Source organism: Peromyscus leucopus, chromosome 3, assembly GCF_004664715.2.
Source record: "Peromyscus leucopus breed LL Stock chromosome 3, UCI_PerLeu_2.1, whole genome shotgun sequence".
Lineage (NCBI taxonomy): Eukaryota > Metazoa > Chordata > Mammalia > Rodentia > Cricetidae > Peromyscus > Peromyscus leucopus.
Window position 1 is genome coordinate 94612122 of NC_051065.1, and position 21473 is coordinate 94633594.

At 41.2% G+C, this 21473-nt stretch overlaps 3 protein-coding genes across 4 annotated transcripts; 2 read left to right on the forward strand and 1 right to left on the reverse strand.

The window, feature by feature from the left end:
• Positions 1–292: 292 nt before the first annotated feature.
• On the forward strand, positions 293–3099 carry LOC114694439 (regenerating islet-derived protein 3-beta-like). Of its 2 annotated transcripts, XM_037203443.1 has the most exons (6): positions 293–507; positions 796–876; positions 1411–1529; positions 1711–1848; positions 2438–2564; positions 2823–3099. In XM_037203443.1, the coding sequence occupies exons 2-6, from the start codon at positions 801–803 to the stop codon at positions 2888–2890; spliced, it is 528 nt and encodes a 175-aa protein (XP_037059338.1). In that variant the 5' UTR covers positions 293–507; positions 796–800; the 3' UTR covers positions 2891–3099. The 2 variants fall into 2 exon arrangements, with proteins under 2 accessions (XP_037059338.1, XP_028727218.2); XM_028871385.2 differs by lacking the exon at positions 293–507 and having other exon boundaries at positions 653–876.
• Positions 3100–7849: 4750 nt separating this feature from the next.
• Positions 7850–10857, reverse strand: LOC114694460 (pancreatic beta cell growth factor-like). The gene is given in 5 exon segments (XM_028871405.1): positions 7850–7917; positions 8180–8306; positions 9345–9484; positions 9690–9788; positions 10788–10857. Coding segments are annotated over 5 exon segments (498 nt in total). The 5' UTR covers positions 10852–10857.
• A 7814-nt stretch (positions 10858–18671) lies between these two features.
• On the forward strand, positions 18672–21273 carry LOC114694459 (regenerating islet-derived protein 3-alpha-like). Its single transcript, XM_028871403.2, has 5 exons — positions 18672–18751; positions 19441–19559; positions 19748–19885; positions 20678–20804; positions 21050–21273. The coding sequence occupies exons 1-5, from the start codon at positions 18676–18678 to the stop codon at positions 21115–21117; spliced, it is 528 nt and encodes a 175-aa protein (XP_028727236.1). The 5' UTR covers positions 18672–18675; the 3' UTR covers positions 21118–21273.
• Positions 21274–21473: the final 200 nt, after the last annotated feature.

Sequence of the window (21473 nt, forward strand, 5' to 3'; positions counted from 1 at the left end):
TACACTCAGTTTTTACTAAGTCATTTTAAGTATTCCAGACAAGTATAAAGAAATGTCAATACAAGTGAGGCTTTCCAGATTGATTCTATTTACACTCTTACATTTATTTTCCTTAACTCTCACTTTTATTTTCCTTAACTCATCAGGTAATAATTTTTAAAAACTATGTCAGAACATAATTTGTACCCCAATGCTGCTGCTGTTCACTTGTGTTTCTTGGAATGGACTATCTAGAATAGGGTGTGGAAGGTTAAACTTCACTCACACCTGAGGGTAAAGCAGGACTGCTAACAGGAAGGAGGTAATATTTGTGAAAATTCTCCATCTTTTCCAGGAAGAGACTCCTGCTCTTTCTGGGAACTTCCTTTAGTCCATGCCAAGCACAACCCACCATCCTAACCTGCATCAGCATTCCAGTTATTCTCTTGGATGTCCCTCCCTCAAATCCTGTTATAAAAGCAGAGTCATCTCTGCCCTGACAAACCACTCCAGATTTCTGCAAGAAGGGTAAGCAGGAGCTGAAAGATGATGAGAGACTTGCAGGGATTCACCCCTCACTAGGAGAAGGTGTTCCAGAGTTCTTGCTCTCGCATAATGCAGAGCTTTGTGACTCAATCAAGGCTACCTATGGAGCTTTCAGAGAAAGAAAGAAACATGGATTTCTGGACCACAGGGGGATGACAGGATAGTCAGTATATCCCTACAGAACTAGTAAAAGAAGGAAAGCATGGTTCTTTCTACATGTCCTCTCTAACTACACTACCTGGAGTGACTCTGATTGTTCTTCCCTCTCAGACAAGATGTTGTCTCGCAGAGCCCTTGCCAGCCTGTCCTGGATGCTGCTCTCCTGCCTGATGCTCTTATCTCAGGTGCAAGGTAAGACTTCTCTGGCTCTAGCACCAAGTTCCTGTGAGTGTTGAGAGTCAGGGAGCAGATGAAAGTCTCATGAAGAATTATGAGAAATATCCATATAGGAAACCTGCTGCAACAGCTCCACCATCTTGCATTCCTCCAGATCATTGGCTGTGGAAAGTCTCATGGTGGTCTGTCACCAGTAAAGGACAAGATTTATCATTTTGTTAGGATGGTGTAATTTATGTTGGTAGGATGATAGGGGAAAAATGATGATTAACAATGAACTCTATGGAAGACTATAGATGGACAACTGAAGTTAAGTCTATCAGCCCAGAGTTGGTAGAGTCATGAACTAATATATAGGAAGGAAGAGAAAAAAGAGGCTGCACCATTGACTTCATCTGTTGATTACAAAAAAAAAAAAAAAAAGTTTCAAAGACAATAAGGCTTAGTATTGATTTCCTTTCAAGAAATAGTCTACTAAAAATAGCCCCTATTTTGACCGACCATCTAAATCCCACTTTTCATTGCTTGATTTATCTTACTCCACTCCAGGTGAAGACTCCCTGAAAGAAGTACCCTCACCACGCATTAGCTGTCCCGCAGGCTCCCGGGCTTATGGTTCTTACTGTTATGCCTTGTTTCGGATACCACAGACATGGTTTGATGCAGAAGTGAGTCTTGGGAGGTAGAAAGTACAAGTGGATCATGGGGGAATGTTGGATTCCATAATTTCTAGTTCATTGTGCCTAATATGAATACCTGACTTCCAATATAGTCTGTGCCCTTACCTACCTCTGCCTTGCCATTATCCAGTGACGTTTAAATCTCCTTTGTATTCTGCTACTCCCACAGTTGGCCTGCCAGAAGAGGCCCTCAGGACACCTCGTGTCTGTGCTCAGTGGATCCGAGGCTTCATTTCTGTCTTCCCTGGTGAAGAGCACCGGGAACAGCTACCAATACGTCTGGATTGGGCTCCACGATCCCACCCTGGTATGATTCCCTCTTGTTTGTATCCTCTCATATGCTATTATCACATAGGCACACTTGCTCAGCCTTCCCAGAAAGAAGCCTAAAAGACACAGAGGTCAGACAGTGGGTAACACTGGGACAAGGGAAACCATCAGGGTCAGTTGTAGAGCTGAGCTCTATGAGGATTCCTAGACTTCAGATGAAGGTCATGTGCCAGTTACTGACTTTTACCAAGGTCTCACATGAGACATTGGAAGAATTCTTCCTCAGTTTCAGGGACCCTGCACTCAGTGTTATCAAGAAATACAGAATAAAGAGACAATCTACATTTTCTCTTTATAGAATAAACATCCTACTTCCATTTTAGAAGACATTGCTAGTTTACCACCATTTATATTTCAAAGAAATTTTAGTGAGTCCTAATTTTTCAGTAGTTTCTGAGTTTATAAATAGAAGCAAAGACAACAATAATTTCTATTGCTGTGTTCTTGAAAATTGTGTATGATCTACTGAGTTCTTGGAGGATGGGAGGGAATCCAATGTTTCATTGAGGTTTCACACATGCAGAACTTTCAGTACCTTACCTTTTATCTGGTTACTGCCTCATCAGGGTGAACAACCCAATGGAGATGGATGGGAGTGGAGTAACAGTGATGTGATGAATTACCTTAACTGGGAGAGGAATCCATTCACTGCCTTAGACCGTGGCTTCTGTGGCAGCTTGTCAAGAGCTTCAGGTAAGAAAGAGATAGCTACCTTGCCTAGAGGTGTACCCATCTTCTCACATTCCTGGATACCTCTGAGTTAGGAAATGGAATGTGGTCTTGTTCTCTCTCATCTTCTTTATTGGTTTCTTGGATATCTCCTTCCTCTAGGTTATACCACTAGTGAGCATGAGGAAGTGACTTCTAAGTTGAAGCCACAGATTTAGGCATTTTTTCATTACATTCTCAAGATCCACAGTGCTCAATACTTAACCCTCTTTCTCTTTCCAGGATTTCTGAAATGGAGAGATAATACCTGTGATATGAAGTTGCCCTATGTCTGCAAATTCAGTGGTTAGCCTTATCCAAAACAAATAACCAAAATTTGTCCTGAAGCTCACCATGGACAAGAGACTAAATATGAAGACTCACTCAGGAAGAACATGTTTTATCCAAGGTCCACATCAGATCCCTCATCTGCTCTTTCCAGATCTTGCCTTAGTCATTTCTGTATATGTTGTGGCCTGAAGTCTCAGAGAGCAATAATAAAACTTTAGTCACACTTTGAGTGTTTGTGGTCCATTAAAATTTTTTTTTTTTTATTTTTTTATTTTACAACATCGTTTATTTCAACATAATAGCCACAAATTCCCCTGTTCTCCCACTCTCGCCCCCCTTCCCCCTTCCCCCATCCCACCCCCCATTCCCACCTCCTCCAGATCAAGGTCTCCCCCGAGGACCGGGATTGACCTGGTAGACTCAGTCCAGCCAGGACCAGTCCCCCCCTCCCAGACCAAGCCAAGTGTCCCTGCATATGTCCCACGATTCAAACAGTCAACTCATGCAACAAGCCCAGGACCCGGCACTAACACACGGCTGCCTCCCAAACAGATCAAGCCAAATGACTGTCTCACCCGTTCAGGGGGCCTGATGCAGTTGGGGGCCCCTCAGCCTTTGGTTCATAGATCCTGTGCTTCCATTCGTTTGGCTATTTGTCCCTGTGCTTTATCCAACCCTGGCTTCAACAATTCTCGCTCATATAAACCCTCTTCTTTCTCACTAATGTATGCATGTGAGTATGGGTGTATGAATACCACAGTGTGCCCATGGAAATCAGAGGGTAACTTTTGGGAATCATTTCTTGCCTTCTCTCTGTTGAGACAGAGTCTCTTTTATTTTTGCCACACAGCAAACTTACAAGGGTCAGGGGAATTGTCCTAACTCCTCTGATTCCCATCTCTTCATAGGAATCCTGAATTTACAGATGGGAGACTCTGCATCCAGTTATGTTTAATAATTACCCTGAATATGAAGGCAAACCAACTCAGGTCATCAGGATTGAGAAACAAAACTTTAACCCATCAAGCCATCTTTCTGGCCCTGCACACCATTTTTTAATTGAAAAAATTTTGCATACAATATATTATGATCACACTTATCCCCTCCCCCAACTCCTTCCAGATTATCCCTACCTTCCTACCCACCCAACTCTTTTTTCCTCTATTACTTTAAAAAACAACCAAACAAATAACTAAATAAACAAAAAACAAGAAACATACACAAACTCTGCAAAGACATGAAAATGGAAACCAAAATATTCAAGTGACAAATAAGACAAAGCTTGTCAGGATGGCAGAGGAGACCATCTGACAATTGCTACTCAGTTCCATCCATACATACAGTGCCTAAGAGTGCATGCTTACCACTGCATTGTAACTAAGAATGTAGGCCATCCTCATTGAGGATTATACTGCGACTTCCTCCCAGTCAGTGCTTCAGTTGGGGGCTGATGGCTGATGATTTCAGTACTTCAAGAATCATCTTTGAAGTCTAACATTAAAAAATGCAAACTATATGAATGGTAATTTTTACTGAATATAGTAAAATAAAATGGATTTACCAGAATAGTGCAGGCATAAAGACTCTAGAACCTTCTTGATCTCTTTCCAACAAGACAAAAAGAAAATCTGAAAGTACTTTAACAAATTCTTTTGGGACTAACGAGAGAATGTAACCATGAGGGAAGATCCCTTTTCTGGTGTTTAGAGAAGAGCCAAAGGCATAGCTTCTTCCTCCCTCTACACCTATAAGACGTTGGGAGAAAGGCTTAAGGCTAAGTGTGGGTCCTTGGTGAGGGGAGGACACTCTTGCAGTCTCTATTTCCAGGGAGACTCCAGCATTCCTATGGGAATTTTTTCTCACAGCATTCATCAAGTTCTCATGGTAAAAGACAAGAATAATTTCTTCAAGACCTGTCTGAAGGAGGAGAAAAATGACACCTCAAAGTCAGTCTTAAAACACTTAATTCTTACCACAGCTTAGGCAAATTATTTATCCAACTTCTCCATCTTTTATACTTCCTATTTTTTCTAGAGTAGAAAAAGCTAAGAAACTCCTTGTAAGTCTTGACCTGGGATGTGGGACCACACAAACTCTAATATTAATATTTTATTTATTTATTTTTTTTGTGTGAGTGTGCATGTACACATGTATCAGTGATAACCCCTGTGTTTTTAAGGTGCCTAGGCAGTGTTAGTACTCAGGATCTGTCTACTTTGTTTTATAATATGGGGTATCTCAAGTGGCCTGAAATTCCTCAGTTCATCCCTGATGGTTGAGATCCATCAGTCTTTGCTTCCCCAGTTCTGAGATTACAAACATAGACACCACACCCAACTTTTAAAAAACTGTCACTTGAAGACAGATCCAGGACACAACAGTAGTGAGTAACTGGTAGAGCTATGAGGGGAATTCCAACAGGTATGTGAAGCACAGGCAGAACAAATATCACAGTAGAAAATCACTACGTGTAGAGCTCTGCATTGTGGGACAATTGAGCCAGTACACAGTAAAGATGAGACACATTCAGACCACCTCCAGTCAAAGGTCACTAGCACTAGTCCCCTGGTAGCTACTACGTAAGAACAGCGTGGAAGTAGAGAGCACCCAATGTTTACTCAGTTAATGACACACACAGCTTTTGAAGCACAGGGAAAAACTTTGCTAGAGTAGTCTTTCTGACTCACTCAACTCAAGCACCATGACTTGAAGGAAATTTTTATTTTTATTGATTTTTTTTGATGTTTTTTCTTTTATTTATTTTATTTTACAATACTATTCAGTTCTACATAACAGCCACAGATTCCCTTGTTCTCCCCCTTCCTGCCCCCCTCCCCTTCCCCCCAGCCCACCCCCATTCCCACAACCTCCAGATCAAGGCCACCCCCAAGGACTGAGATCGAGTTGATAGACTCAGTCCAGGCAGGTCCAGTCCCCTCCTCCCAGATTGAGCCAAGAGTCCCTGTATAAGTCCCAGGTTTCAAACAGCTATCGCATGCAGTGACCCCAGGACCTGGTACCACTGCCTAGATGCCTCCCAAACAGATCAAGCCAATCAACTGTCTCACCTATTCAGAGGGCCTGATCCAGTTGGGGGCTCCTCAGCCTTTGGTTCATAGTTCATGTGTTTTCATTCGTTTGGCTATTTATCCCTGTGCTTTATCCAACCTTGGTTTCATCAATTCTCGCTCATATAAACCCTCCTCTTTCTCACTAATTAGACTCCCAGCCCTCCACCGGGGGGCCTAGCCGTGGATGTCTGCATCCAGATTCCTCAGTACTTGAATGGGGTTTCTGGCACAACTATTAGGGTGTTTGGCCATCCCATCACCAGAGTAGGTCAGTCCCGGCTGTCTCTCGGCCATTGCCAGCAGTCTTTTGTGGGGGTATCTTTGTGGATTTCTGTGGGCCTCTTTAGCACTTTGTTTCTTCCTTTTCTCATGTGGTCTTCATTTACCATGGTCTCCTATTCCTTGTTCTCCCTCTCTGTTCTTGATCCAGGTGGGATCTCCCGCTCTCTTTCCCTCGACCCTCGCCGTTCATTGCTCCCACTCATGTCCAGCCAAGACCTGGAAACAACCTAGATGCCCTTCAACTGAAGAATGGATAAATAAATTGTGGCACATATACACAATGGAATACTACTCAGCAGAGAAAAACAATGACATCATGAGGTTTGCAGGCAAATGGATGGATCTAGAAAAAATCATCCTGAGTGAGGTAACCCAGACTCAGAAAGACAAATATGGTATGTACTCACTCATAGGAAGATGCTAGATGTGGAACAAGGATGACTGGACTGCTACTCACATCACCAGTGAGGCTACCTGGAAAACAGGACCCCCAAAAAGACACGGGGATCACCCAATGATGGAGAAATGGATGAGGTGGTTTTTTTTTTTTTTTTTTGGTTTTTCAAGACAGGGTTTCTCTGTGTAGCTTTGCGCCTTTCCTGGAGTTCACTTGGTAGCCCAGGCTGGCCTGGAACTCACAGAGATCCACCTGGCCCTGCCTCCCAAGTGCTGGGATTAAAGGTGTGCACCACCACTGCTCAGCTTTTATTGATATTTTTATAATCTTTTGATAGATTTTATCTGTATAGATCTTTTCTAACCTATGTATGGACTTTAACATTAAAGAAAACAAACCAATTTTTGCTGTTTTATTCTCTAGTGAACTTTTTCAATGTCCCATTTTTCTTTTCTTTTATCTTTTCTCTTCCTTTCCCGTGTTCTTTCTTTCCTTCTAATGTCAATTATTGTCTTCTTTTTTCTTCTCTTCTTAACTTTTAACATGATATCAATTTTCCAATTAAATTTTTGACATATTATTGGAAATGAGAGAATAAGAAGGTCCAGAACTCTCTACCTGCACCTTTATGGTAAGTCCATGGAAGTAATATTTTTAAACCATATTCTATGAAAGTTTGATCATTGAAGGTAGAGTGAATTTTGCTAAAAGTTATGCTACAAAGATGATATTTGAGGTAGACTACTCAAACAACATCAGATTCCATGTATCCAAACATGAAGATTATGTATGGACAGTCAGTGAGAAGGGAGTACAATGCCTTCATCTGTTCACAACATCACATTCCATGAACCCTGTCCACACTTTTATTGCAGCATACCAGCAGACACATAGTTAGATATTGGTTCTTAGGAACAATGGTTGGAACTGGGATGTAGGGATTACCAGAGTTTCCTTGTGTAACTACTCTGCAACGTTTCACACAACATTACTGCAAAAATGGAGCACAAAAGAACAGATTATTGACTACGTTTTATTGTTGTTCTGAATCTTTAGGTTACAGTCCCCAGAGAATGTACTGGTGGAAGAACAGTAGGGATAAGATGAAGGATTAGGTGTGTGTGTGTGTGTGAGGGGTAGAACTTGCTCTTTCTGGGTGACTCTTCATACAAGCTCCCTTGTTCATGTGAGCTTTAGAATATGTTCAAGCTGTTGAAATTAGAACTGCCCTAGCCCTTGAATTTGCAGACATAGGGAGGCTGTGTTTCGCAATTGTAATCTCTCCACTTCTGATATCCTACAGAGAGATAAGAGGTAAAAGGAATGGGGCAGGTGAACCTGTGAATGCAAAGAAAGAACAATTCAGTCTCTGCTCTGGATTTAGATATTCCTCATGCTAATCACTGTTGCATCTCCAAGGGGGAGGAGACAAAAAGGAACCATGAAATAAGACGGCATAGCACAAGTCAACACTATTTCCTAGATCCCAGTCATGTCCAAGAGGTCAAACTGGATGTGAGAAGATGAGTTTCGTCAGAGCTGGCTTTTACATGTCTTACCTGAGGCCTGAGACAAAGCTGCACAATAACCAAGGTCTGCAGCAATAGAGGGGTTCCTCTTCCAGTTATAGTAGGTCAGCACATCAGAGCTGCTCCACTTCCGTCCATTTCCAATAGGTAGTGCACCCTATAAAGTGGGAAGCAGTGGATGGCAAAGATTCATTAGCACTCTGCATGATACCTTTGCTGAAACACCTGTTCGTTGAAAATGTTTCTGAAAATGCAACGGTGAAAAGTCTCCCCACACTTGGTATGATCATACCCAATTGCCAAGAGACTTCTAGTAGAATATTATTCCAGAAGTCCTTAGTCTTATTTACAAACCCCAGAATCTATGGAATAAAATTGGGATTTACTGAAATCGATCTGTTCTTGGTAAGTACAACTGGTGGGACTTTTGAGGTTGCTTCAGAAACAAACGAACAAAAATCTATATTATAAAGGGAAAATATGGAACATTTCTTTGTTCAGTATTGCCTGAAATTATATGTGCAGAATCTCTGAGGTTGATGAAACTGTCTTCCAAGGTCTCATGTGAGAACTTAGAAAAAGTCAACAATATGCATACAAACTCCATGGGAAGTCTGAGACTTCCACAGAGCTCAACTACAGATGCATTTTTCATGTGTCCCACCTGGCCTGTGGTCAGGACACATCTCTCTCACCCACCAGTCCTGCAGCTGCTCAGACCCAAGTAAACACACAGAAGCTTATATTGATTAAAACTGCTCGGCCATTAATTTAGGCTAACTACTGACTAGCTCTTACACTTAAATTCAGCCCCTTTCTGTTAATCTATATGTCACCATGTATTCTGTGGCTTTACCTATGTGCCATTACATGCTGCTCCCAGGACATCAGGTTGACATCTCCTGACTCAGTCTTTCTCTTCCCAGAATTCTCCTTGTCTGCTTTATCACACCTACACTCCCTGCCTGGCTACTGGTCAATCAGCATTTTATTTATCAACCAATCAGAGCAACACATTCACAGCATACAGAACATCCCACAGCACTCAGCTCTTCAGCTGATATTTTCCTTGCTCTAATGCCACCCAACATTCAAGATCTATGACCTATTTGTTTTTTTCTGGGGAGTCAGAGGGAGTCTTCCACGGGGATAAAAGTCACTGTGGGGAAAAAGCAAGGCAAAGATAGGATCGCACATGTGTGGGATCATGGAGTCCAATTCAGATGTATTGGTAGGTAGCCAAACTGTTCTTTACCAGGGAGGACATGGAGGTAGTTTCACCAGTCCTGAGCAGAAATGCCAGATGTCCTGAGAAATGAATCTGGCAGGCCAGCCGTTTGAAGGACAGACTGGAAAAGATATTAAAATCCCACTGGGGAATGGTAGAGAAGAGATGAGAGAATGGGTTCATCTTACTCAACTAAACCACGAAGACTGAAATCCAACGCTCCCCTTGACCCAGAAGTACTTTCTTCTACTGCTCCCAACCATGTCTGTCATCGCTCACTTCTGCATTAGTCCAGATCCATGCTATCAAAATAACAAGGTGGGATTACTGAAGAGCAATAGGAGCTACAGGCATGGGAGCCTTGGGGGCAGCTGATGCATGGAAAAGGTGCTTTCATTTGGGATTCTTCACCTGGTTTTGTATGAGATATAGACAGTGATGGAGTGAATAAGAGAGTGGAGATAAGAGAATGGTGGTCAACGTTGAAAAATGCTTCTGAAGCCTCACTTGAAATTATGATTCTAATCCTGAGTTCCCACTTTTACCCTTTCCCAAATTCTCAGGTAGTGAATTCTCTCTCTCCCTCTCTCTCTCTCTCTCTCTCTCTCTCTCTCTCTCTCTCTCTCTCTCTGTGTGTGTGTGTGTGTGTGTGTGTGTGTGTGTGTGTGTGTGTGTGTGTGTTTGGGGGGTGTTTGTGCAGGAGTATACATGAGCATGTAGACATGAATGCCAGAGATCAGTCTCAAGTGTCTTTCCTCAGTCTCTATTCGTTCTGTATTTTTTAAAAGGGTTTCTAATGGACTCGGGGGTCATGGACCTTGCTAGAGTGGCCATCCGGTGATTCCCCATGGATATTTCTGTACACATTTCTCTAGTGCTTGGATTAAAAACATGCACCACCGAGTTTCATCTGCATGGGTTCTGGGTATTCCATGTGGGTCCTTGTGCTTGCTTAACAAGCACTTTACTGACTGAGCTATCATATCCCCAACTTTAGGTTTTTAATTTAGAAAGACTTCTTCATGTGGAAAAGCCTGAGTTTTTATTTTATCCTTCCTGCATTTAATAGCCTTTTATTTTCTCCCTTTGCTGGGGTTACAAGCTGTGGGGGTTCATCCTCTGTCCTCTCTCTTCTTCCTTAGAGTTCATTCCTGACATTTCCATTTGCCTTTTTTAACCTGCCAAACACAAATTAAGGCCTGCTGACAACATGGGAAACTTTCCTTACATGACAAAGAAGCACTATGGTATATCCTACCTCCCCCATTATCCAGAGGGAAGAAGGATGAGGAAGATTTCCTGTGGGGATATTCCTCATACTTAACACAGGAGACCCTCCAGAGCCTTTTCTCTTCCCCTGGCCGCTGAACACTCATAGAGAACCCAGTGCTAGACGCAGAGCAACTTTACCTTGCACCCAAGAAAGGATTATCAGGCAGGAAAGCAGCATCCAGGACATGCTACAGAGGGTCATGGGAGGCATTATGGTATCTGTGAGGGAGAAGGAATAAGCCCCTGATGGGCATGTGGTCAGGGAGGACATGGAAGGAGACCACCACCTCTTTTTTTTTTTTTTTCCTGTATGTCTGGCTCTGCAGGGAAGCACTCATTTGGGTCTGATCTCTCTCCTTCTGTTCTGGAACAAAATGGAGAACAAAATGGAGAACAAGCTGGAGAACCTTCCGTCTCCCAGCTCTGTTGAGTTTCAGAGCATAACCTTGTGAGGTTAGAGAACTTACTCCACCTTCTCCTGCAGTGTAACAGGCGACTCCCTGTCAGTCTCTCTTATCTTACAGAGAAATGCGATGGTGTGTCAGGACAGAGGTGACTGTGGGAGGGGCATCCAAGTGAATGAGTGAGTGCTTATGCGACCAGGGTGGTGAGTAGTGCTTGGCATGAATTCAAAGAGGTTTCCAGTAAGAATGCAGGACTTTTCACGGCAAAGACTGGGAACTGCCACACATGTGGTTCCTTTCCTGTTAGGCCAGCTCTGTCCTCAGATGGAGGTCGAGTTTCAAATCCAGCCACCCTCTACCAGGTGTCAAATTCTGGGAAAGTTAGGTAAACACAGGCAACCTCATGCTGTAGATTATGCAGTTCTGTTAAAAAAATATATAAAAATTATAATTTTTAGTTTTCAAAAGAATTGTGTATATTTGTATAAAATCAGAAGTGCATTTTCAGTTGTACTGAAGAACTGACTTCTGTAGCTACAGGTGCATTTTTATACCTACCTAATAAGATTAAAGATGCATCAAAAGGGCAAAATTTGGTGTTAAAACATGATTTGTTGAGTGATGGAGATCAAGTATTTAATACAAAGTTCAATTCCTGGTTCAAATGGTTGCTTCAACTTTTTAGGAGGAAATAAAGTTTAAAGTAACCACTGAGTCAACATTGTAGCCAGGATTTTAAGGAACAACTGTAGCAGGAATCTTAAAAGTTCTTATTAATAAAATCAAACCTGAGTCAGGTATTGGGGTGAACTGGAAGATGAAGCACCAGAACAGGCCACAGCTACCTCACCTCGCCGGATCCTCAGCTGGTCTAGTTTCCTCAGACTAGAGGCCTATGAGTCCTTATCCAGAATGGGTCTCAGCTGAACTGCTGCTCAAAAGCCTGAATGCTTAACCAGCCAACTGCTTCTAGTTTCTGGTCCTCACGCCTTATATAACTTTCTGCTTTCTACCACCACTCCCTGGGATTAAAGGCTCGCTTTCTGGAATTGAAGGTGTGAGTCACCATGCTTGGCTGTATCCTTGAACAGATGGATTTCTGCCTCTGGAATGCTAGGATTAAAGGCATGTGCTACCACTGCCTAACTTCTGTGTTTAATATTGTGGCTGTTCTGACTCTGACCCCAGATAAGTTTATTAGGGTGCACAATATTTTGGGGAACACAATACTACCACACTTCTTCTTTTTTGTCTAAAATTTAAAAAAGCTTATAACTAGTATAAGAAAAATTCTATACAATAAGTATATACAATATACACAGTCAAGATTTACATTATCAATGTTTAGTCCATTAACATTTGACAAATTCAGGCAAAAAAAACTCCATTACATATATTAACAATGTCCAGTCCAGTGACATTTGATAAACTCAGAAAAAAAAATTTTTATTACTCATCTTATTTAAAACAAGTAGCTCCTTTTTAAAAGTATTTTTCTTTTCATAATAGATTCAGTAATCTACCTTTTGTCATTTTTATATCTTTCCCTTTTTCTTTTTAGTGTAGATTCAGTGATCTACCCATTTATCCTATTATTTCTTTATTTTTTTTAAAAACAAAAACTCTGAATCTAATCTCTTTGTTCAGGTTTTTTTCTGACCATTAACAATTAACAACTTGGCCGGGCGGTGGTGGCGCACGCCTTTAATCCCAGCACTCGGGAGGCAGAGGCAGGCGGATCTCCATGAGTTCGAGGCCAGCCTGGGCTACCAAGTGAGTTCCAGGAAAGGTGCAAAGCTACACAGAGAAACCCTGTCTCGAAAAAACCAAAAAAAAAAATTAACAACTTGTAACCAACCATCATAAACAATGACAATATCCATAACTCATTAAACAACCAAAAACTACCCACCCTACTTCTTGGGAATGTGGGCATCTTTTTCTTAAAATTACTTCCTGCTTTCTGTGGGCAAAGACATCTTTAGGGAATCCTAAAAAGAAATTTTTGGGTTAATTGTCAAGTCCTGTATCATTTATCCAGTTGTTGCATAATGAGAAAGTACAGGGCTTGTTTCAAGTCCTTGTTCAAGTAGTCTGTCAGGCTGGATCATCTCAGCTAGCCATATCAAATTGTTCTGAGTAGTTTGTAGTCCAAAGTCAATCTTTTGATGGTGTTAATCAGCTTAATGGCTTTACCATAGTCCTTGTTGTATCATCATTGTGGAGTCCCGTCATCTTTTTGAAGATTTCAAAGTCACTGTTAGGCGTGGTCATGGTTCCCTGCAGACTTTTTTTGTTTTGCTTTGTTTTTGTGCCTCCTCTGTGGTTTGGAGTAATCACAGTCTGATAAATGTCTGTCTCTTGGAACCACAAATGTTCTTCCCTAGAAGAGAAAATCTTCACAGCAATTTCTGCCCATCATTTGTCTTGCCAAACTTTTCCAAACTGACCTTTGTGGATGCTTTCTGGTAACACAATGGTCCTGGTAATTCTTCTCTGAACAAGCAGCAGTAAACCCTTTGTCCCAGGTAGCAGCATCACTGCAGTCACCAACACGATGAGAAAGAGCCAGCAATGTGAAGCAGCAGCCGCTGCCTCCATGGTTCCACCGCTGTTTGTGCCTCGGTCCAGCCTTAAGCTTCTCCTGAGCAAGCCTCCTAGGCCAGCCTCAAACTCGGGATCCTCCTGCCTCTGCCTCCTTCAGTAAATCCTACCAGTGTGTGCCACCACAACCGGCCGAATATAGCTCAGGTCTGAGCTGGGGCCCACAAGGCCACAGGCAAGCAGCTTTTTCATGAATTCGAACCACGAATGTTGGGTGCCAGATGTAGCAGGAATCTTAAAGAGTCATTAATAAAATCAAACCTGAGTCAGGTATTGGGGTGAACTGGAAGATGAAGCACCAGAACAGGCCACAGCTACCTCACCTCGCCGGATCCTCAGCTGGTCTTGTTTTCTCAGACTAGAGGCCTCTGAGTCCTTATCCAGAATGGGTCTCAGCTGAACTGCTGCTCAAAAGCCTGAATGCTTAACCAGCCAACTGCTTCTAGTTTCTGGTCCTCACGCCTTATATAACTTTCTGCTTTCTACCACCACTCCCTGGGATTAAAGGCTCGCTTTCTGGAATTGAAGGTGTGAGTCACCATGCTTGGCTGTATCCTTGAACAGATGGATTTCTGCCTCTGGAATGCTAGGATTAAAGGCATGTGCTACCACTGCCTAACTTCTATGTTTAATATTGTGGCTGTTCTGTCTCTGCCCCAGATAAGTTTATTAGGGTGCACAATATTTTGGGGAACACAATACCACCACAAACAACAGCTGAATAGATTAGATTCTAGCTACTTCCATGTGTGAATACTAAAAGGGAGTTTGCTAATGAGTTTTCAGCTCAGAATTATACCTCAGGATAGTATGGGGTTTTAAGACTTTCAAAATTATTCCAGTTTTCTTTTCCTTTAAAGATTTTTTTTAAACAACATGCATGCATGTGTCTGTGTGTATGTGTATGTGCGTGTATATCTGTGTGAGTCTATGCATGTGCATCAGGTGTCCAAAAAGACCAGAAGAGGGTGTCATATCATCTGGTTACAGATAGAACAGTATGTGAGATCACCTGCCAAGCTATCACTCCAGCCTCCTACTTTTTATGGCATATATGCTAAATGTTATTATCGGTTTCCACTGTGCTGACATTTTTATCCAATAAGGCAAAGAAAAGATGGCTAAAAAGTATATGTTAAGTAAGTCAGCATCATCACCCTGTGTCAACTACATCTACACATTTGCCACCGGCAAAAGACATATTCTTTTCTAAATGCCCTTGAACTCGATGACTCCATGGAATAACTAATGGAGTTAAAGATCCGCTTTTAAGCACCTGTTGTCATAGTCTGTGTGACTGTGTGGGAAGTCTGATATTGAAACTCAATGGTAGCATTATCTAAGACAGACTGCTGTGCAGTTGTGCGGTAAGTCATGATTTCCTTGCATTTTCTAAATGAACAAACAGAAAATTCAGTGGCTCATATATGGGAAAACCCTTGTGAATTAGTAAATATTTTAAAAGTTAACATTTTGCAGTCTATTACTGTTTACCTATCTATAGACAACAATAATTCCTTTATTTCCAGAAGTGCTACACATACAAATTCAGTCAATGGTAGGTAAAATATTTTTAAATTTTCATCTGTGCTGAACATGTACAGAATCTTTCTTGTCATTTTTAAATATTATAGCATAACAAATATTTATGTAGTATTTATGTTGTTTAAGTTATTATAAGTAATCTAGAGATGATGTATAACATATAAGGGAGTGCACAAGAATTATATGCACACACTATGCAATTTTATGTAAAGAACTTAAACATCTTTGGATTTGGGGTTCCTGGGGACTCTGGATTTTGGTGATTAGAGGGATCCTGGAACTAATGTCCCAAGGATCCTGAAGGACAATTCTATCATATGTAATGCCTTTTGTTCTGATCTTTCTTTCTTTCTTTCTTTCTTTCTTTCTTTCTTTCTTTCTATCTATCTATCTATCTATCTATCTACTTCACATGCAGCAAAAAAAAATTGCATCTCTTTTACTTGATTTGAGGTATTGACAAGTGAAGCAGAGCCTTGCACATACCAGAAAATACTGGATGACTAATTTGCATTCCTAGCCTAAAGCTTTTGTAGTTTCACCCTGTCTGTGGTGTAGAGGCTTATCCCCAGGATCTTGGGCATACCGGATTAGCTTCAGATCACTGAATAAACATTCAAGCATTTTCTCTGTGAACTTTAAGACTATAGGAATCTTGAGAGAGGACAGTTTAAGAACCCTGTTTAACATATAGCATTTATTTCACAAATACATAAAATAAATTAGATTATACCAACTTGTGGGTATAATCATTAAAGTCCAAAAGGTAAGAAACTCTTTGAGAGAAGAGGCTTGTCTTCCTCATGAAATTAAAAAAAGATGAAAATAATAACTTTTAGTTAAGTAAGAACATGACCACTTAAATATAACATGAAATAAGGCATGGTGGGGCATGGGTGTCATCCTAGCCCTTAGGAGGCTAAGGCAGGAAGAACTCCAAGCTGGGCTACATAGAGACACTGAAAAAATGAGAATGTTGTGTATTAATCTTAGTTCAGTCATAATTTAACACACAAAAAATAATTGTGATATAGTTCATTCTAAGTTCTGTCATCTGTGTGATAGTGTCCTCTTTAATTCCACCTTTAGGTAGACATTAGTCACTAACATGCATTTACTATTATTTTTTCAGTAAATATTATCTCTAGGTTTTATTAAAATATAAAACCTGAAAGGACCAAGGAGATGCCAGTTTCCTGAGACTGAGCAAGCAGCTTCTGAGATGGCCATGCACAAAAGACAATCCCTGATGCCCCTGCCAAAAGTGACAGGGAGATAGGATGCACCAAGCCTGGACCACAGAGCCAGCCCCCATAGTCAGTATGTGCTAGGTCATCCTGTCTCCATAGCAGCTAAAGACAAAGCCTGGGACCTGTCTAGGCTTGCCCCAAAATGGATAACTGTAACCTCCCACTAAGCCTAGCCAATTAAAAGTTACTAGCATGATTGCTACTCACATAAAACAATATTGAATCTACTCCTATGTAGTCTGTAGATCCCAAGAACCCCCCTTGCTTTGCTCCCTAAAAATACTCTATCCCCTGGCTACTTGGGGTCTCTCCTGATCTGCTGCTGTGCTTGATGGATGGAGAGGCCCAGGTTAACCAGAAACAGTAAAAAGACTCTGCTTTTGCATAGAATTTGGTCTCTTGATAGTCTTTGGGGAACTCTGGGTACAACAAAACCCATAGTATTTAGTTCCTTTTCTATGCCTTTCAGCACTTTTCTTTAAAATGATGTGTGTTATGGGACCCCTATGATTTTTTCATGCTAAATATCCTTTACTATTTCTACTGGGACTGACTTTACTGGGACTTTGTTGGAGAAAGTCTACACTGTTCATTCACTTTGAAGAAATTATTGTAGACTACAAACTTCTGGTTTAACCTTTATTTTTCTGATGAAAGATTCAATTGTTTATTCCACTTGGTGAAAAGTTTGTTACTATAGGAATGATTGCCTGCGTGCCTCTAAAGCTAATCTAGTCAAAGAAGCCAACAACAACAAAACTAAAAATCTGTCAGAAACAAGGGCTTAGACATGTACAAACATGACTCCTTGGCAGAAACTATAGCATTCATGAGAGCATGGAAAGGTATATTTTAAGTCCTGAAAGAAAATAACCATCACTCAAGATAAATAAATGTGTGATGGTTATGCTTCAGGTTTAAAAGAAAAAAATAACAAGAAAAAACTAAAATTCATAACTATGAAACCATCACTGAAGAAGATAGGCATGAGAATAATACTCATAGAAGTGGAAGAAAGGCAAGCACATTTGTGACAACATGGAAAAGTATATGAACAGGGAAGGAAGCAAACCAATGAGAAACAGGAAGAGACCAGCCAAGTTCAACACAGTGAATGACCAACAAGTGGTTAAGAGCAGAAGTAATGGACACAGAATACTGAAAACAACAAGAAGAAATATCAATAAAGTTACAGGAACAACCGCATACCTTTCTGTAATAACCCTGATTGTAAATGATAAAGAGTAAAAGAGAATATACATGAAATATTTTTGATGACTAATTATATTAAAAAGCAAGACCCAGTAACATGTTACCTGCAAAATGCTCACCACACAGGCTGAGAAACACACACTGGGTGGGAAGAAGTGTGAAGGATGTTATAAAAAATAGAATGCAGAAGTGAGTAGAAATAGCTATAATCATATTGGAAAATAAAGACTTTAAGCTGATATAGTTGAACAGAAAAAAGTATATGAAGTGAATAATTTTTTCTGGGTTGCATACTGCATGTATATATGTACACATATATATGTGCATGTATGTATGCATGTATTACAAAATCACATAAGTCTCTGTAGCATGAGATTATGAGGCTACAAGTTAGCCTCACTTAAGTTTCTGAGAAGAAGGTATCTAATAGAGGATACAAGGCAGAATTTCAAACATCACCGGCACCTGGGGACAGAGCAGGTTTGCTAAAAGGAAATGGCTCTTGGTGTGGTAGTTCCTGGTGTTTGCCAGAAAGAGCCTCCTACTGTTTCTGGGAACCTCCTTTAGTCCATGCCAAGCACTACCCACTACCCTGACTTGCATAAGCATTCCAGTTATTCATTTTGATGCCCCTCCCTTAAATACTGTTATAAAAGCCAGGTCATCCTTGCCCTGACATAGCACCCCAGATCTTTGCAAAAAGGGTAAGTTGGAGCTGGAAGATGATGAGAGGCTTGCAGGGGTTACCTCTCGTACCACAGAAGATGTGGGAGAGTTCATGTCCTGACAGAGAATAGGGCTCTGAGAATCAGCAATGGTTTCCTGGGGAGTTTTCAGTGAAAGTGGAAAATGTGGATTCTTTATTCATTCCAGACCTTAGAAAAACAGATGTAGGGTTCAGTGTATCCCTGCAGCTCTAAGCAAAACTGGATGGGAGGGATAGCCCTCTTTCCATGTTTTCTCTGACCACATTCTCTCTCAAGCCCTGATTACTGCTTCTTCACAGACAAGATGCTGCATCAACTAGCCCTCAGCAGTGTGTCCTGGCTGCTACTCTCCTGCCTGATGCTCCTATCTCAGGTACAAGGTAAGGTTTTTTTGCCTCTAGAACTGAATTCCCTGTGAGTGTTCAGAGCCAAGAAGCAAAGGAAGGTTCTGAAGAGTCTTCTGTGGGAATTGTAAGAAGTATCCATGCAGTAAAGATGCCTGCAACTCATCCATCATTGTTTTCTTATAGGTCACTGGTGGTGAGAAGTAGCACAGTTGTACAGTTGTTCATCTACAGGAGAATCAGAGGGTTTCCATTTTGCCAGGAGGCTCTAAATTATGTCAGTGTGTTGGAGAAGTGAAGTATGAGGGTCAGTAATGAACTTTACAAATAGTGCAGAGAATTGGGTGTCACAGACTATACAATATGTAGAAAATGTCAAATGAAAGGAGAAGCTCTTCTACATGAAAGGTGTTATAAAAACAATCCTTTCATCCCAGCATTCAGGAGGCAGAGGAAGGAGAATCTCTATAAGTTCAAGGCTAGCTTGATGTACATCGTGAGTTCCAAGACAGCTAGGGCTACAGAGTAACTTTGTCTCAAAAAAATAAGTAAATAAATAAATAAACAATACAGCAAGAAGAAAAGTTTACTGAGGCTATTGCTGTCATGATGGTAGCCACCACTCCAAAAAATAGGATTCATAAACCTTTCCTTAAGTTGACCTCCCCATCCAACTCCCACTCTCCATCTCATTCCATCTTCTCTTTATCTCTCTCCACCCACAGGAAAAGACTCCCAGAAGAAAGTACCCTCTCCCCGTATCAGCTGCCCCACAGGCTCCAAGGTCTATAACTCCTACTGCTATGCCCTGTTTATGACACCCAAATCCTGGTATCAAGCAGATGTGAGTGTTGAAGGATGGGATTGAGGATAACAGCATAAAGTATGAATTTGTGCCAGTAGAAGCCTCAAGTTTCTATGATTCCATGGGAACCAGAATGACTGTTCTTTCTTTTATGTACTCTTTCTACTCACATACATCTACCCCACCAGTGAAGTCTCAGTCTCTCTCTCATTCTCTCCCTCATATAGCTGGCCTGCCAGAAGAGACCTTCTGGACACCTTGTGTCTTTTCATAGTGAGCCTGAGTCTTCCTTTGTGTCGGCCCTGGTGAATGGCAGAGTGAACAACTACCAAGACATCTGGATTGGGCTCCATGATCCCACAATGGTGAGATTCTATTTTTTCCTCTGTTTCTTCTCCAGAAGCTGATGTCTCCCAAGCATAATTCTTTGTCTCCAGTGCATGTACAACATGAGGAGGACCTAGCACTCAGATGTTGGGTAACATTAGAGACCTCAATGCCAGAGTGAAGGGTTGAGCTCTACGGCAGTTCCTAGTCTTCAGCTTTATTTCTTTACCTGTCATCACCTTTTGCATATTTCTTTAAGAAACCCAACTGGTGAGTTCTTTGGCCTTCAAGTAGTCTTCATAAAGAGTTCTCAGAGAGAGCATTGTAAATTAAGACAAGATTTATATTTATTCTCCAAAATTTAGATTTATTTATTGTATTTGTATGTTTTCCTTGAATGTATGTGTGTGCACCATCTGTATGCCATGCCTAGTGCTTGAGAAAGTCAGAAAATGGCTTCTGATGCCTTAGAACTGGCATTATTGATGATTTTGAGCTACCATATGGGTGATGGAAGCCAATCTTGTGTCCTCTGCAGGAGCAGGCAGTGCTCTTGACTGCTGAGTCATCTCTCCACCTCCTACTTTTGTGATTTATAGAGAAGATACTGTGAGACTCAGAAGCTATGCTAAAATGTGTCATTCCTCATCGTGTAGCCAGTACCTTGTTACTGCAATTTTGCAGTTCTTGTCATTATTGGCAGGGAGAAGCCTGCAGGGGATGAAGTTAAATCCAAACTTCCAAATACAAAGGCATCTCGACAGCATGGAGGAATGGGCCATATTCCATGAAGCTCTAATGTACTTGCTCTTTACACATCTACTGTGCAGGGTCAAGAACCCAATGGAGGTGGATGGAAGTGGAGTAACTCTGATATAATGAATTACTTTAACTGGGATGGAAATCCTTCCTCTGCTGTAAACCGTGGTCACTGTGGGAGTCTGACAGCAAGCTCAGGTAAAAAATGGAAGCAGCACTTTTGCCCAATGTTTTTCACACTTCTCCTCTACCACTGAGTCTGACCTTGTGGTTATCCTCCTAAACTAGGGAATTCAGTATGGATTTGTGTTCTTCTAACTTTCATAGCTCTTTCCACTGGGCTGGGGAGTGGATGAAGCTGAAATAATGGCTTCTGAGACTAGTACTGGTTATGAGGTGCCCCACCATGACATCACAAGAGCCAACGTGTCTCCTGTCTCCAGGATTTCTGAAATGGGGAGATCATCACTGTGATGGGGCATTACCTTTTGTCTGCAAGTTCAAGGAGTAAGAAGGCAGCAACCTGAGTTCATCATGAAGCTCATGACAATGGATTGAATATAAAGATTCACCCAGCAAGACTGTGCTCACTTCATAGTCCTGAATCAGAGTTATTATTATGGATTTTTATCTTCTTCCATCCACCTCCTTAATCTTATTTCAGACTTTTCTGTATAGTTCATGGTTTGAGATCTTGCAGGTAAATAATAAAAAACCTTTATTTGTACTTTTGTGTTTTACTTTATTGGTAAGACTGTGAGGGGTTAAAGTGTGGTCAGGGAAGGAAAGTGCATGTTCACTACAGTTTCATGCATCCCACCTGGTGTGCTATGATGACTGTGGATTCTACTTGAATGTTGTCTTACA

Excerpts from the sequence above, each read along its gene's own strand:
- LOC114694439 (XM_037203443.1), top strand. The coding sequence starts at position 801 with ATGTTGTCTCGCAGAGCCCTTGCCAGCCTGTCCTGGATGCTGCTCTCC. Across the intron at positions 1,530-1,710 it reads AGACATGGTTTGATGCAGAA|TTGGCCTGCCAGAAGAGGCC; the intron begins GTGAGTCTTGGG and ends CTACTCCCACAG. Across the intron at positions 2,565-2,822 it reads CAGCTTGTCAAGAGCTTCAG|GATTTCTGAAATGGAGAGAT; the intron begins GTAAGAAAGAGA and ends TTCTCTTTCCAG.
- LOC114694459 (XM_028871403.2), top strand. The coding sequence starts at position 18,676 with ATGCTGCATCAACTAGCCCTCAGCAGTGTGTCCTGGCTGCTACTCTCC. Across the intron at positions 18,752-19,440 it reads GCTCCTATCTCAGGTACAAG|GAAAAGACTCCCAGAAGAAA; the intron begins GTAAGGTTTTTT and ends CTCCACCCACAG. Across the intron at positions 19,886-20,677 it reads GGCTCCATGATCCCACAATG|GGTCAAGAACCCAATGGAGG; the intron begins GTGAGATTCTAT and ends TCTACTGTGCAG.